At 47.9% G+C, this 15,128-nt stretch overlaps 1 protein-coding gene across 1 annotated transcript in view; it reads right to left on the bottom strand.

Moving 5' to 3' along the window:
• ankrd27 (ankyrin repeat domain 27 (VPS9 domain)) overlaps positions 1-14,707 on the bottom strand; it is a 53,234-nt gene extending 38,527 nt beyond the window's left edge. The window contains exons 1-4 of the mRNA XM_080504543.1: positions 14,481-14,707; positions 7,220-7,342; positions 2,284-2,394; positions 445-753 (exon numbers count right to left, since the gene is read on the bottom strand). Of these exons, the coding sequence (XP_080360669.1) occupies positions 445-753; positions 2,284-2,394; positions 7,220-7,321 (522 nt within the window). The 5' untranslated portion in view covers positions 7,322-7,342; positions 14,481-14,707. The remainder of the gene's footprint in view (positions 1-444; positions 754-2,283; positions 2,395-7,219; positions 7,343-14,480) is intronic.
• Between the last annotated feature and the right edge of the window lie 421 nt (positions 14,708-15,128).

Raw genomic sequence — 15,128 nt, 5'->3', positions numbered from 1 at the left:
AATCTGATGTGTATCAGAACCTCGGAGCTCCACCTGTTCAACAGGAAATGATAGCCAATTCAGTTATATCAGTCTCATAAGATATACTAAACACTTCATCAGGAATTTGAATTAACAGTTACATTAATTATAATTACAATGAAACAAAGGGAGGAAACACAACCAATAGGGAGGGTTTCAGTATGTGGAGACCCTCCGGCCCCCGTCCAGGGAGGGGAGGGTCTCAGTACCCTCTGGCCTCCATCCAGGGAGGGGAGGGTCTCAGTACCCTCCGGCCCCCGTCCAGGGAGGGGAGGGTCTCAGTACCCTCCGGCCCCCGTCCAGGGAGGGGAGGGTCTCAGTACCCTCCGGCCCCCGTCCAGGGAGGGGAGGGTCTCAGTACCCTCCGGCCCCCGTCCAGGGACGGGAGGGTTTGAGGAAGAAGAGGAGGGAGGAAGATCTTACGATGTGATGTCGGAGGCCCTTCCTCTCTTGCTCTCTGAAGCTCTGACAGAAGCCCTGGATGAACTTGTCCAGCTTGTGAGCGTGGCCCCCCAGGAACTCCCGGACATCGTCCAGGCTCTTCAGACAGTAGGGGGGAGGGGGGACGGCGTCGGCCGGGCCCGGCTCCATGTCCAGGGGCCGAGAGAGGCACAGGATGCTGTAGCTCTGCTCCTGGTGGTTGTAGAAGGTTTCCTCGAACAGGATGGGGATGGAGGCCGGAGTGGGGAAGCCGGACCCCAGCAGGACCTGCCGGTCCTGGATCCGGGCCTCCTGCAAAACACACACATGGAAACATGAATAGACCAGGAGGGAAACTCTGGACCGAACACACTTTTAACTGACGGGTGGGACTTTTCCCCAAACAAAACAAAGCTCAGGTTCATCACTGCAACGCTTGATATGGATGATAATAGTATAGATCTGTGTACTGCAGGGTCCACAATATACGGTGGTAAACTTTTACACTCTACATAAGAGTAAAAACAATAATGACGTGTGTTGAGGTGCACTCAGACTCTGCAAACTCAGAATATGGAGGAAACGTGAGATCAATTCACAAAAGACTGAAAAACAGGTCAAAAGATTTTAATTGATAGAAGTCAGACACAAAAATCAAGGATTTTTTTTTTTAAAGTTTGGTTCTTCTGCATTAAGGACTGTTTATTAAACACACATGTGCTCAACAGGCTTCTCCATAACTTTGTCAACTTTCAAAGTACAAACTAATATAAAAGTGGAGTAATATATGTAGGAAATTGTGTAGAATGACCTGCAGCACCCCGTGACCCCGAACAGGACTAAACAGTGTGCACAAGGTGGATGCAATGATATATAACACATTAAATAACATTTTCTACATCGGACCAGGGAAACCAGAAAGTTTTTGTATTATACTTTTTTCTCACTAAACATAACGTTTTGCTTGTCAACTCAAAAGGTTAGAAATAAATCTCAAATATGTGTCAATTTCAAAAGTGGTTATGTGAATCCTGATATTGTTCAACAGTGTCTTATGGGTAAACAAGGCACCGGTTCTCTTGAAGACATAAAAGCCTGGACGAGCCGTAATCTTCTGCTTCTGAACTGAAAACCTCAGTGAGAGACATTCTCTAAAGGTACAGTCACACTGGAAGGGATTACTTTGACCTCCAGTGCCACTGTGAGGAACCAACATTAAACAATAAATAAACAATAAAGTGAATCTGAATTGAACAAGTCTGCAGGACTGCTTTTTTCCACCGGCACAATATTTCTAAACTCAGGAACACGTAGACTCAGAGTGAAGCTGACGGTTGTAACTCCATGTTATCAGGGTGAAACTACAACCTGCTTATAAAGTCATCAAGTGAGTCCCGATGCTGCAGAGGTCACATCACTCAGCCACTTCCTTTGATGTGGAACACTTTGAGAGGCAAACACAGTTTTTACTTCAACTAATGTCAAGATTCCAACTTTGGTGAAGAATAAGGTCATTGTGGACGGTTTCTTATTAAGGTGCTTCAGGTGTACAATACTTGAAGGTGTCAGTCAGTGACAGTGCTTCTCTCTTTTCTCCACCAGGACCTGCAGCCGGGGACCGTTTCAAATCAACAATGTGTTGATGATTGTTGTCTGCTGTCTACATTCTTCTCCTTCCACCTCCCAACCCAAGTGGTGAAAGCAGAGGTCTGCAGCTGGCAGTCTGGCTCCTGCCCACGCTTCTTCAGGGAACATCAAAGGGAATTGTTCCCACGCCGGCTCTGCTGGAGGCCGTCGAGTTCCAAGATGTCAATGTTATGTGTTTAAAACAATAAGACAAACCTTTCCATCTGCCGTCTTGTATCCGTTTTCCTCCAGGTGAAGAACGTATCTGTCAAAGTGGGAATCTGCATAGTTGCTGAGGGTCAAACTTCCACAGCAGGGAACCAGAACCTGAGAGGGAGGAACAATCGGTTGATTTATGACAAACTCATTTACAATTTAAACTAAGCTCCCGAACTAAATCCCAGCTTGATGATCACTGCCAGCAAGCAGAAAACACTCAGAATAACACAAGGGGCAATTGGTTCATTCCAGAAAGCAAGACAATCTTTATTTCAAAGTAGAAATACTGCAAACACAACACACCTGTGAAAATCAAAACACTCTGTTGGTATGAAATCAGAAATCATGGAATGACCCTGAACTGCAGCATCAGCCTTCATTCAGACCAGGATCGTCTTCAGGAAGTAGAACTGGAGGAGCATCATTTCATGGTTTCTTTCAATGTCAACAGCAGAAGTGAGGAAATGAACCTGTGATGCCTATTTGTTTTAAACGTACACGTCTGTGGGTGTAATTCCGTGTTTCTCAATAACTGCTTCATTATCCAAAAGTTCATTCTAAAAGATTATTAACTTCCTTTCTTAATAGATTTCTGTCAAAATGTTAGCTGAAATGCTGACAAAGGTTTACCGACAATGTAGAACAATCAAATTAAATTCCAAATACAAAAAAATAATTGTTCACAGAGGGATTGTTGGTTCTGGAATGTGGTGATAGGTGAGAATGGGAACGTCACCATAGAAAAAAGTTTGTTCGAAGTGTACTTAAAATGTGATTAATTAAATCAGTTTTAAAGTGACAATTAATTCATTGAGCTTTAATTGAGTTGTTCCAATCATGTCATTTAAAATAACAGCTTTCTAGCTTTGGATCTTTCTTGAAGTTTGATAAATGTGTGGATGAGTTTCCCTGATTCCTCACGTCCAAATGTGCCAAATGAGAATCCAGTGGTTTGTGACATACTGTCGTGTGGCAGTGTTGAGATCTCATAGGACCACAGAAGGTTTGTTCATTTCTAGGGAAGGACAATTTTCATTTCTCATGATACACAGTCAAGACATGAATTCTGACCATCACACCCAGTGGGGGGGGGGGGCTTTTACCACAGCAGATCCTCCCCTGTTTTCTGCTCAAAGGACTCTTCCCCCATGTACTCAGCCAGTCACTGATTGGTTGAAGCTCTCAGGATTTGAAACCTTCGAATCATCCAACCTTCACCAAAAGCTTTTAGAAGAGACTCCTCAAGAGTCTTGCCCCAAGTCTTCTCCAGTGACACCAGGGAGGAGCTGAGTCCCAGCCGCTCCTGTTCTTCACTGGAGGAGGAGGTTGCTGGAGGAGCTCACCCAGCGTTAGCATACAGCTAACACACACCCAGCGTTAGCATACAGCTAAGACTCACCCAGCGTTAGCATACAGCTAACACACACCCAGCGTTAGCATACAGCTAAGACTCACCCAGCGTTAGCATACAGCTAAGACTCACCCAGTGTTAGCACACAGCTAACACCAGAGGCCTGCAACCAGGGGCCTTCACTCCTCAACTCCTCTGCTGACCCACCACGAGGGTCAGACCTTCCCCTGGTCCAGAGACCAGCACCCAGAGTCTGATCTCCATCAACCAGGAAAACCAACCAGTTCCTCCAGGACGGACCAGGGAAACGACGCCTCACAGAACTTCTTTGTGTTTTTCCTGAACAAGCAGGAAAACCATCACAGACCTGAGCGACCAGCTCCTCAGTCTGGACAAAAGGAACAACCAGGAGCTGCAAAGAAGGACTCCTGAAACATCAACTTCATCTTCTTCTCCTCAGCCTGCAGAACCAGCAACCACAGTTAGCAGGAGGTGCTAACTACAGGAGAAGACACCAGCTTCCCTCCAGCAGGACAACAACTGAACTCCTTCAAGGAAGTGGGAACAACTGGGCTTTACCTGAGATTAGTTAAACCTGATGCTATGATAGAACTGTTTAACTTTATGAAGATGTGTTGATTCTGTTACAGTGATTGAGTTCTATAGATAATGATATTAGGAGCAGTTATCAACCTGTAAACCAACGTTAGCTCTGCCACAGACACAGGGTCTGCATGCTAATCTTTGCTTTACTAACTAGTTAACTCACAATCCTACACATATCACATCAAAGACAACATCACACAGTAACTGAACGCCATCTGACGACTCCTGACGTTTTACAAAACAAGTCTCATTCACATCAAGTCATTCTAGAAATGGTCCTTTAGCAGAGACACACAGGAAGCAGACGCTAAAGACTAGCTTCTATTGTTCCATTGCTATCAGCACATGGTGGAGACCCAGGACAGACTTCCTGTTCTCTGATAACCTTTTGGAATGTAGTTTCTTGTGATCCGCCATCTTGTTTTGTAGTTCCATCACATGTCTCTCTGTTTGTGTGAGATGTGTGATGAACTACAAAACAAGATGGCGGATTCAAATATTTTCATTACTTTATTTTCTAATGTAAAATTGAATTAAAACAGTCTTGAGTTTAATTTCCACTGGTTAGCATGATTGATTTAATTACTGAGCTCCTGTGACATTCTTTCCTTGTGGATCAACACTGAGTTCAGGTTCCAGTAAATCTGTCCCCGTCATTGATCTGCTCTCCAGACGGTGCTATAGAACTACACCCTGCTATAGAACTACACCCTGCTATAGAACTACACCCTGCTGCTGCAACACGGCCTGCAATTGCAGTATTCGTTCTATTTGATCTTCTAGGACACATTTATACAACTGACCATCTTAGAAATGTAGCTGTGGGTGGATGTTCCTCATAACGGGGGTCTGCAGTGGCAGCTCCATCCTGGCCAGCTGCTGCTGCAAGTTCCTGGCCTCTGGAAGGCCCACGCCCTCTTAGGTGGAGCAGCTCCACCTTCAAGAGTGATGCTGGAGCAGCTCCACCTTTAAGACTGATGGTGGAGCAGCTCCACCTTTAAGACTGATGCTGGAGCAGCTCCACCTTTAAGACTGATGCTGGAGCAGCTCCACCTTCAAGACTGATGGTGGAGCAGCTCCACCTTCAAGACTGATGCTGGAGCAGCTCCACCTTCAAGACTGATGCTGGAGCAGCTCCACCTTCAAGACTGATGCTGAAGCAGCTCCACCTTCAAGACTGATGCTGGAGCAGCTCCACCTTCAAGACTGATGCTGAAGCAGCTCCACCTTCAAGACTGATGGTGGAGCAGCTCCACCTTCAAGACTGATGGTGGATCTGCTGACCAAATCCTCCTGATGAAGACGCTGCAGACTAAAGTGCTCCTGTCTCTAGCAGCATCTGGACCCTGGTCCCCCCTAATGGCTGGGACCCACTGGGACCCTGGCCCCCCCTAATGGCTGGGACCCACTGGGACCCTGGCCCCCCCTAATGGCTGGGACCCACTGGGACCCTGGCCCCCCCTAATGGACCCACTGCCTCTGGTCAGAGAGGTACCGTTGAGCAACCAGGAGCACCGAGACTGAGCCGTTATCGTTACTGTCCAACGCTAAAGCAACAGCCGCCAGAAGCTGTTGAGCACCACATCTGGATCTAAACACAGAAGTGTGAACAGGTGAGGAGGAGAGGAGAGGAGAGACGCTGCTGCTCACAATCAGAAGGTTTTCCGTTGTGTCAGAAGACGGAGGTTCAGGGTTTTCCTGAGCAGAGGCGGATGTGTTCCTGTGTTTACCGTCACATGATGACGTCACTACGTTTCAGTTCACTACCTCAGTGGTTCCCAACCTTTTTTGACCAGTGTACCCCTTGAGCTGGTTTCCATGTGAAAAGTACCCCCTCTCTCGTGTGTGATTATTCGCCTTAATGTGTACTTATATTGAACCCTTTGTCTTTCTATCTATCCAACTGCTCATTTAAATAAAACAATTATTGTGAGTGTAAAAACATACCTTTTAATGAGACACTTGCGCTTGCTTGTCTTTCATAAGTCTTTCATAATTCCTTTTTTCACTGGGCTCCCCTGTGCCTGCGTCCGAGGCGACGGTAGCAGTAGCGGTAGCTGGACGTTTACTCCTGCCTAGCCATGCATCCATGTTTACAGTCGGTATGCAGCTAGAGTTAGCTAGCTTCGTGAATCGTGCGCGCCCGCAGCAAGAATGTGAACCTTTTTTTTTAAAAGCGCGCCACTTTGTAGTCTTTTCATATTATGTGCATTGTAGTGTTACAATCACTGTGGATGAACTGCTACTCATGGAAAATAAACGTATGGCCTTACTAAAATTCATGATATAATACAATATAATATAGGATAAAAAAAATTTTGTGTGTGTGGATACTGTAGGCTAATTTATAATCTTTCTGCGTACCCCCTGCAATACCCTCGCGTACCCCTAGGGGTCCGTGTACCCCCGGTTGGGAATCACTGCACTACCTCACCTACAGTTCACAGTTCTCAGCGGTGGAAACCAGACTTGATTTCCTGGATGGGCCTGCTCGTCCTGTGAGAACCACGTCTGTAACGTGGAAGACTTTCGCGACATTCATTGTGTTCCACCACTTCAGGAGTCTGACTGACATCCTGGAGGATCAACGAACCGTCCGTCCATCGCTGTGAGCTTCCACCTTCTCAGTGAGCTCAGAATAATGTCATGAAGTGGGAGAGCAGAGTTTTCTCCATATCCTGAAGACTGGGCCAAATCCTCACTGGGAAACACCGTATAAAAGAAGTTCTATGACATCGTCTGATTCTCTCATGAGACTCAATTAAAATCATCTGATCGACATCGGAGTCACAAGAGAAACGTCTTCAGCTGGAGACAAAACATCCCATGTCCTAATTCAACACAAACATCAAAACATTGGCCTCACAAATATGATTCCATCCATTTCTTTTCCTTCCAAACAGAATGACTGGCAGGTGGAAGCACACATCACGTCTGACGATCATCATTTCCAGAGAAAAAGGAGGAAAGACTCACGATTCCGTGGCGCTCGGCCACTTGGCTGCACAGGTCGGGCCTCTGCTTCTCCAGGGCCAGGTAGAAGGGGTTGTTCAGGACGTTCTCATCATAAACAGCCATAAGGAGGGAGAGCGAGGACACCTGGGGGGAGCAAGGCATCACTTTCACTTCAAAACTAATCTGTACAAGACCACGAGTCACGCTGGAACCTTTCTATCTTAGATATGCATTCCAAAAAACTTTGAAATGAGCTGTTTATCACATTTGTCCGTTTTATTATTTAGTATTCGCTGGTTTGAGCCATTTTTCATATAGACATTTCAGAAAATGTTGCCACTTAGGGTTCTCTTTTTAAGCCTTTTATATTATTAAATTGTTTCCCTCTTTACATTCTACCATGGTGTAAGCACCACTTTCCTTTGAATAGCTCAGTCTATAATGTATGAATATTAGTTTGATAAAAAGAAGCAGATTATATCATTTCAATGGGAATAACACGTTTGAAGAGTTACTGATTTATTCTTGTAACTTATTTTGAAGTTTTGTTGTCGTCCTGTGAGACTTCCATTGTCAGCACTAGAAACTCTGCTGGTCCTGAAGAGTTCTGTCAATAACATCAAACTCTGATTGGCTGATGATCCTGTCACTCTACATTTTAACCCAATAGCAGCGTCCAGCTTCCTTCAGAGGTTAACAATGAAGTTACTGACATGAGAGATTTGAGCTCCACAAAATAGAACCAGTCGCCTCCTGGATAAAGTTGTTAAAGTCACTAATTGATTCCAGACACAAGATTTCAGAATCACTTTTTGATTATTAAAATTTTTTTTATAAAAATAATTTTTGACAGTGCTGCTCCTGACTGCGGGCAGCAGATTATATATATATATATATATATATATATATATAAATATAATGATATGGACCGTTTACAGCAGGTCACTGGTGCCGACAACAGGGACGTCTCATTAGAAATGAAGTGTGAGTGACCACATCACACGCAGTACTGGAACCTCGGTAGGAAATCAGAATTGAGCATCAAGATTTGCAGTGTGAATGAAGCCTGGATGATGAAGTTATGATTTATTGGAACTGTGATAAAAAAAAGTTGAAGCGCATGTGACACCAAAAAAACAACTCAAAATAAAGTGTTTTTACCTCCTTGAAAAAGTTTGTTCTGCTAAATAACATGATTTAGCAGAACATGTATTTATAGAAAGCCATTTCACTGGTCCAGGCGACGCCGCGGGACGAGAGTCCTCTGGGATCAGGCTTTACTACTTTGAGGCCCTTTCAGTCATATATTGACCTTCATATCCTCTCTCTCTGTGTGTGTGTGTGTGTGTGTGTGTGTGTGTGTGTGTGTGTGTGTGTGTGTGTGTGTGTGTGTGTGTGTGTGTGTGTGTGTGTGTGTGTGTGTGTGTGTGTGTGTGTGTGTGTGTGTGTGTGTGTCGCTCTGCATCAATTGGCCTTGACTTGATGTGCAGGGAACCAATCAGGATTAAGGACACGCCCACTTACTGATGGACAGTTTGACACACACACACACACACACACACACACACACACACACACACACATTTTTCATATCAATTCTAATTGATTCAATTCCAGAGATTATATAACGGTGTATTTATTCCTTCTGGTCCGTCCTGTCCTCCTCTGGGACTCGTCCTGTCCTCCTCTGGGACTCGTCCTGTCCTCCTCTGGGACTCGTCCTGTCCGTGACGGTTGGATTCAGTCAGACACAACAAACAGTTTCTAATCTTTTTCCAAAGACTGTAAAGTCACATGTGAAGAAGGACTGGAGGCATTTTTTCCATTTCTACTGAACACAGATGAGTCTGTGTCCAGTTGTGTCTCTGGAGGACAGGACATGAGTGAGGGACCATGTGTCCTGTCCCCAGGCAGCAGAGAGACAGCGGCTGGACATAACGATGTCCCACATTGTTGTACTCAGTACAAGCTCTGGTGCGTCTTGTGATCAGACCAGTTCATCTTCAGAACGTCTTCACACGGGGTTAAACACAACCCCCACTGTGACGTGTGGATTCATCAAAATCTTCTTTTACAGGTCAAAAGTAGTTTCTTTTTGACGGATTACACAATTTAAAATGAAAGAAATCATTTAAAAAAATTAAAGAAAGAAAGAAATAGAAATTAAATGTGGCACTGTTGCTAATAAATGCTGACTTTCATTAGCAGCCACAGGGAATGTAAAGTAACCGTAGCATCGTTGTTCTTCAACAAAGACATTAATGTTAGGCCGGGACATTTTGTGGGACCGTTTGGAGGACAGTGGGACAAGGTAGGAAGACAGTGGGACAATTTGGAAGACAGTGGGACAAGGTAGGAAGACAGTGGGACAGTTTGGAGGACAGTGGGACAAGGTAGGAAGACAGTGGGACAGTTTGGAGGACAGTGGGACAAGGTAGGAAGACAGTGGGACCGTTTGAAGGACAGTGGGACAAGGTAGGAAGACAGTGGGACAAGGTAGGCAGACAGTGGGACAGTTTGGAGGACAGTGGGACAAGGTAGGAAGACAGTGGGACAGTTTGGAGGACAGTGGGACAAGGTAGGAAGACAGTGGGACAGTTTGAAGGACAGTGGGACAAGGTAGGAAGACAGTGGGACAAGGTAGGAAGACAGTGGGACAAGGTAGGAAGACAGTGGGACAGTTTGGAAGACAGTGGGACAGTTTGGAGGACAGTGGGACAGTTTGGAGGACAGTGGGACAGTTTGGAGGACAGTGGGACAAGGTAGGAAGACAGTGGGACAAGGTAGGAAGACAGTGGGACAATTTGGAAGACAGTGGGACAATTTGGAAGACAGTGGGACAGTTAGGAAGACAGTGGGACAGTTTGGAGGACAGTGGGACAAGGTAGGAAGACAGTGGGACCGTTTGAAGGACAGTGGGACAAGGTAGGAAGACAGTGGGACAGTTTGGAAGACAGTGGGACAAGGTAGGAAGACAGTGGGACCGTTTGAAGGACAGTGGGACAAGGTAGGAAGACAGTGGGACAGTTTGGAGGACAGTGGGACAAGGTAGGGAGACAGTGGGACAGTTTGGAGGACAGTGGGACAAGGTAGGAAGACAGTGGGACAATTTGGAAGACAGTGGGACAGTTAGGAAGACAGTGGGACAGTTTGGAGGACAGTGGGACAAGGTAGGAAGACAGTTGGACAAGGTAGGAAGACAGTGGGACAGTTTGGAAGACAGTGGGACAAGGTAGGAAGACAGTGGGACCGTTTGAAGGACAGTGGGACAAGGTAGGAAGACAGTGGGACCGTTTGGAAGACAGTGGGACAGTTTGGAAGACAGTGGGACAGTTTGGAGGACAGTGGGACAGTTTGGAGGACAGTGGGACAAGGTAGGAAGACAGTGGGACAGTTTGAAGGACAGTGGGACAAGGTAGGAAGACAGTGGGACCGTTTGAAGGACAGTGGGACAAGGTAGAAAGACAGTGGGACAGTTTGGAAGACAGTGTGACAAGGTAGGAAGACAGTGGGACAAGGTAGGAAGACAGTGGGACAGTTTGGAAGACAGTGGGACAAGGTAGGAAGACAGTGGGACCGTTTGAAGGACAGTGGGACAAGGTAGGAAGACAGTGGGACAAGGTAGGAAGACAGTGGGACAGTTTGGAAGACAGTGGGACAGTTTGGAGGACAGTGGGACAAGGTAGGAAGACAGTGGGACCGTTTGAAGGACAGTGGGACAAGGTAGGAAGACAGTGGGACCGTTTGAAGGACAGTGGGACAAGGTAGGAAGACAGTGGGACAAGGTAGGAAGACAGTGGGACAGTTTGGAAGACAGTGGGACAGTTTGGAGGACAGTGGGACAAGGTAGGAAGACAGTGGGACAGTTTGGAGGACAGTGGGACAAGGTAGAAAGACAGTGGGACAATTTGGAAGACAGTGGGACAGTTAGGAAGACAGTGGGACAGTTAGGAAGACAGTGGGACAGTTTGGAGGACAGTGGGACAAGGTAGGAAGACAGTTGGACAAGGTAGGAAGACAGTGGGACAGTTTGGAAGACAGTGGGACAAGGTAGGAAGACAGTGGGACCGTTTGAAGGACAGTGGGACAAGGTAGGAAGACAGTGGGACCGTTTGGAAGACAGTGGGACAGTTTGGAAGACAGTGGGACAGTTTGGAGGACAGTGGGACAGTTTGGAGGACAGTGGGACAGTTTGGAGGACAGTGGGACAAGGTAGGAAGACAGTGGGACAGTTTGAAGGACAGTGGGACAAGGTAGGAAGACAGTGGGACCGTTTGAAGGACAGTGGGACAAGGTAGAAAGACAGTGGGACAGTTTGGAAGACAGTGTGACAAGGTAGGAAGACAGTGGGACAAGGTAGGAAGACAGTGGGACAGTTTGGAAGACAGTGGAACAAGGTAGGAAGACAGTGGGACCGTTTGAAGGACAGTGGGACAAGGTAGGAAGACAGTGGGACCGTTTGAAGGACAGTGGGACAAGGTAGGAAGACAGTGGGACAAGGTAGGAAGACAGTGGGACAATTTGGAAGACAGTGGGACAGTTAGGAAGACAGTGGGACAGTTTGGAGGACAGTGGGACAAGGTAGGAAGACAGTTGGACAAGGTAGGAAGACAGTGGGACAGTTTGGAAGACAGTGGGACAAGGTAGGAAGACAGTGGGACCGTTTGAAGGACAGTGGGACAAGGTAGGAAGACAGTGGGACCGTTTGGAAGACAGTGGGACAGTTTGGAAGACAGTGGGACAGTTTGGAGGACAGTGGGACAGTTTGGAGGACAGTGGGACAAGGTAGGAAGACAGTGGGACAGTTTGAAGGACAGTGGGACAAGGTAGGAAGACAGTGGGACCGTTTGAAGGACAGTGGGACAAGGTAGAAAGACAGTGGGACAGTTTGGAAGACAGTGTGACAAGGTAGGAAGACAGTGGGACAAGGTAGGAGACAGTGGGACAGTTTGGAAGACAGTGGGACAAGGTAGGAAGACAGTGGGACCGTTTGAAGGACAGTGGGACAAGGTAGGAAGACAGTGGGACCGTTTGAAGGACAGTGGGACAAGGTAGGAAGACAGTGGGACAAGGTAGGAAGACAGTGGGACCGTTTGGAAGACAGTGGGACAGTTTGGAAGACAGTGGGACAGTTTGGAGGACAGTGGGACAAGGTAGGAAGACAGTGGGACCGTTTGAAGGACAGTGGGACAAGGTAGGAAGACAGTGGGACCGTTTGAAGGACAGTGGGACAAGGTAGGAAGACAGTGGGACAAGGTAGGAAGACAGTGGGACAGTTTGGAGGACAGTGGGACAGTTTGGAGGACAGTGGGACAAGGTAGGAAGACAGCCAATCAGAGCCCATCTTTTGAGGGCAGGTTGATCGATACGGAAGCGTGGTCGTTCTAAACGTTGCAGTTTGCAAGACGTTTCCATTCTATTGACTCGTGTTTAGTTACACAGCTCTGGTTGTTCTAGTTTACGCTGCTCATTAGAAACCAACGTTCCACCAGGCTGCTGGTCTGAGACGCCGTCCCACGGACAACAGACATGTCAGTCCTCCGTCTCTGACGAAAAGGAAGAATTGCCTCTGGTCACACGTCACATGACCAGGACAAGAAGAGGCGTCTAGAAAAGTGTGGAACCTCCAGCAGCCTGAAGACATTTACTGACCCGTCATCCAGAAACACACCTGAACGCTACGGAAGCCCATGTGGCTCAAAAATACACTTAAATGTAGCAACAGTAATACTTGTTTAATTTTCAGATTAAACTGCATTTCTGACTTATAAATAAAAATGAATGATCAATCATCCAATCTGCATTTTCATTTTCTTATACAAGGCTGCTTATTCTATAACTTGATTACAATGAAAAAGACTACTAAGTTTTCATTTTCAAAGGTCACTCCAGCAAATAGTGATGAAAATTCATTCATAACTGTCGGGTTAACTGTCGGGCTAACTGTCGGGCTAACTGTCAGGTTAACTGTCGGGCTAACTGTCGGGCTAACTGTCGGGCTAACTGTCGGGCTAACTGTCGGGCTAACTGTCGGGTTAACTGTCGGGTTAACTGTCGGGCTAACTGTCGGGCTAACTGTCGGGCTAACTGTCGGGCTAACTGTCGGGCTAACTGTCGGGTTAACTGTCGGGTTAACTGTCGGGTTAACTGTCGGGCTAACTGTCGGGCTAACTGTCGGGCTAACTGTCGGGCTAACTGTCGGGCTAACTGTCGGGTTAACTGTCGGGCTAACTGTCGGGCTAACTGTCGGGCTAACTGTCGGGCTAACTGTCGGCTAACTGTCGGCTAACTGTCGGGTTAACTGTCGGGTTAACTGTCGGGTTTACTGTCGGGCTAACTGTCGGGTTTACTGTCGGGTTTACTGTCGGGCTAACTGTCGGGCTAACTGTCGGGCTAACTGTTGGGTTAACTGTCAGGCTAACTGTCGGGCTAACTGTCAGGTTAACTGTCGGGCTAACTGTCGGGCTAACTGTCGGGCTAACTGTCGGGCTAACTGTCGGGCTAACTGTTGGGCTCCTTCAGCTTCAACTTTGTAATGTCTTTACAAAATACGTCCACAGTTCCTCATTGTGGGTTCAGTCGGCGCTGCAGCAGAGAGATGCCCCAGAGGAGAGGTGCCCCAGCAGAGAGGTGCCCCAGCAGAGAGGTGCCCCAGAAGAGAGATGCCCCAGAAGAGAGATGCCCCAGAGGAGAGGTGCCACAGAGGAGAGGTGCCACAGAGGAGAGGTGCCCCAGAGGAGAGGTGCCCCAGAGGAGAGGTGCCACAGAGGAGAGGTGCCACAGAGGAGAGGTGCCCCAGAGGAGAGGTGCCCCAGAGAGAGGTGCTCCAGCGGAGAGATGCCCCAGAGGAGATGTGCCCCAGAGGAGAGGTGCCCCAGAGGAGAGATGCCCCAGAGGAGAGGTGCCCCAGAGAGAGGTGCTCCAGCAGAGAGATGCCCCAGAGGAGGTGCCCCAGAGGAGAGGTGCCCCAGCAGAGGAGAGATGCCCCAGAGGAGAGGTGCCCCATCCAAGATGGCGGCAGAGCTGGTTTACTCTCCAGCACGGAAGGAGGTGGCCACTGTAGCTATAGGCTTTATATCTATGTGGCTACCTATATATGTCTATGAGAGCTACCACCAGCATTAACACCAGCATTAACAAGTGTCACAAGGCGAACAGCAGCAGCAGCAACACTCCAGCGAACCACACGGTGGTGTTTAGCTTAGCTGCTAGCATTAGCACACCGCTCAGTGTGTGTGTGTGCGGCTGAGCACGTTAGCATTGTAGAACCAGCAGCGCTCACCTGCTATGAACGAGGCTCTGCGGCCCCCCGGCAGTGGCGGGCTCCTGTCACAGGTGGCCGGTTACTTCAGCATCAGGCTCCCCGGGCTGGAGGGGCTGCAGGAGCCAGGAGCCCCTCCGGAGCGTCCAGGAGGAACCGAGCTGTCACTGCCCCCAGCCTGCGGTCGCTGCCTGGCCTCTCCCCGGGCAGACGGAGCTCAGAGAGCGGAGCAGCACTGGTCCAGACAGAAGGAGGGGAAGAGCGAGTTTGAGCTGCAGGGGAGACGGAGAAACACCACATTTGATCCGGATCTGATGCAGAATTGCGATCACTTCTCTTCTGCTGGACACACCTCCCAAATCCTGCTACTGCCCCCTGCTGGCCACACACCGGCACTGCAGCCGCCTGGCTCAGTGGACGGATGAGGGACAACTTGCTCAGTGGACGGATGAGGGACAACTTGCTCAGTGGATGGATGAGGGACAACTTGCTCAGTGGCTGGATGGACGGATGGATGGTGATGGACAGATGGATGAATGAGGGACGCCCCTCCTGGGGAGTCAGAGGGGACTGAGCTCTGGACAGTATACACATTAAAGGTATAGTAGAGGATTTTCTTCTTCCGGGTGGATCATCAAAATAACTGGTCCTCCCAATTGTCAATCATTC

The sequence above is a fragment of the Blennius ocellaris genome (assembly GCF_963422515.1).
Source record: "Blennius ocellaris genome assembly, chromosome: 11".
Taxonomy (NCBI): Eukaryota; Metazoa; Chordata; class Actinopteri; order Blenniiformes; family Blenniidae; genus Blennius; species Blennius ocellaris.
This window is presented reverse-complemented; position numbering and strand designations above follow the sequence as displayed.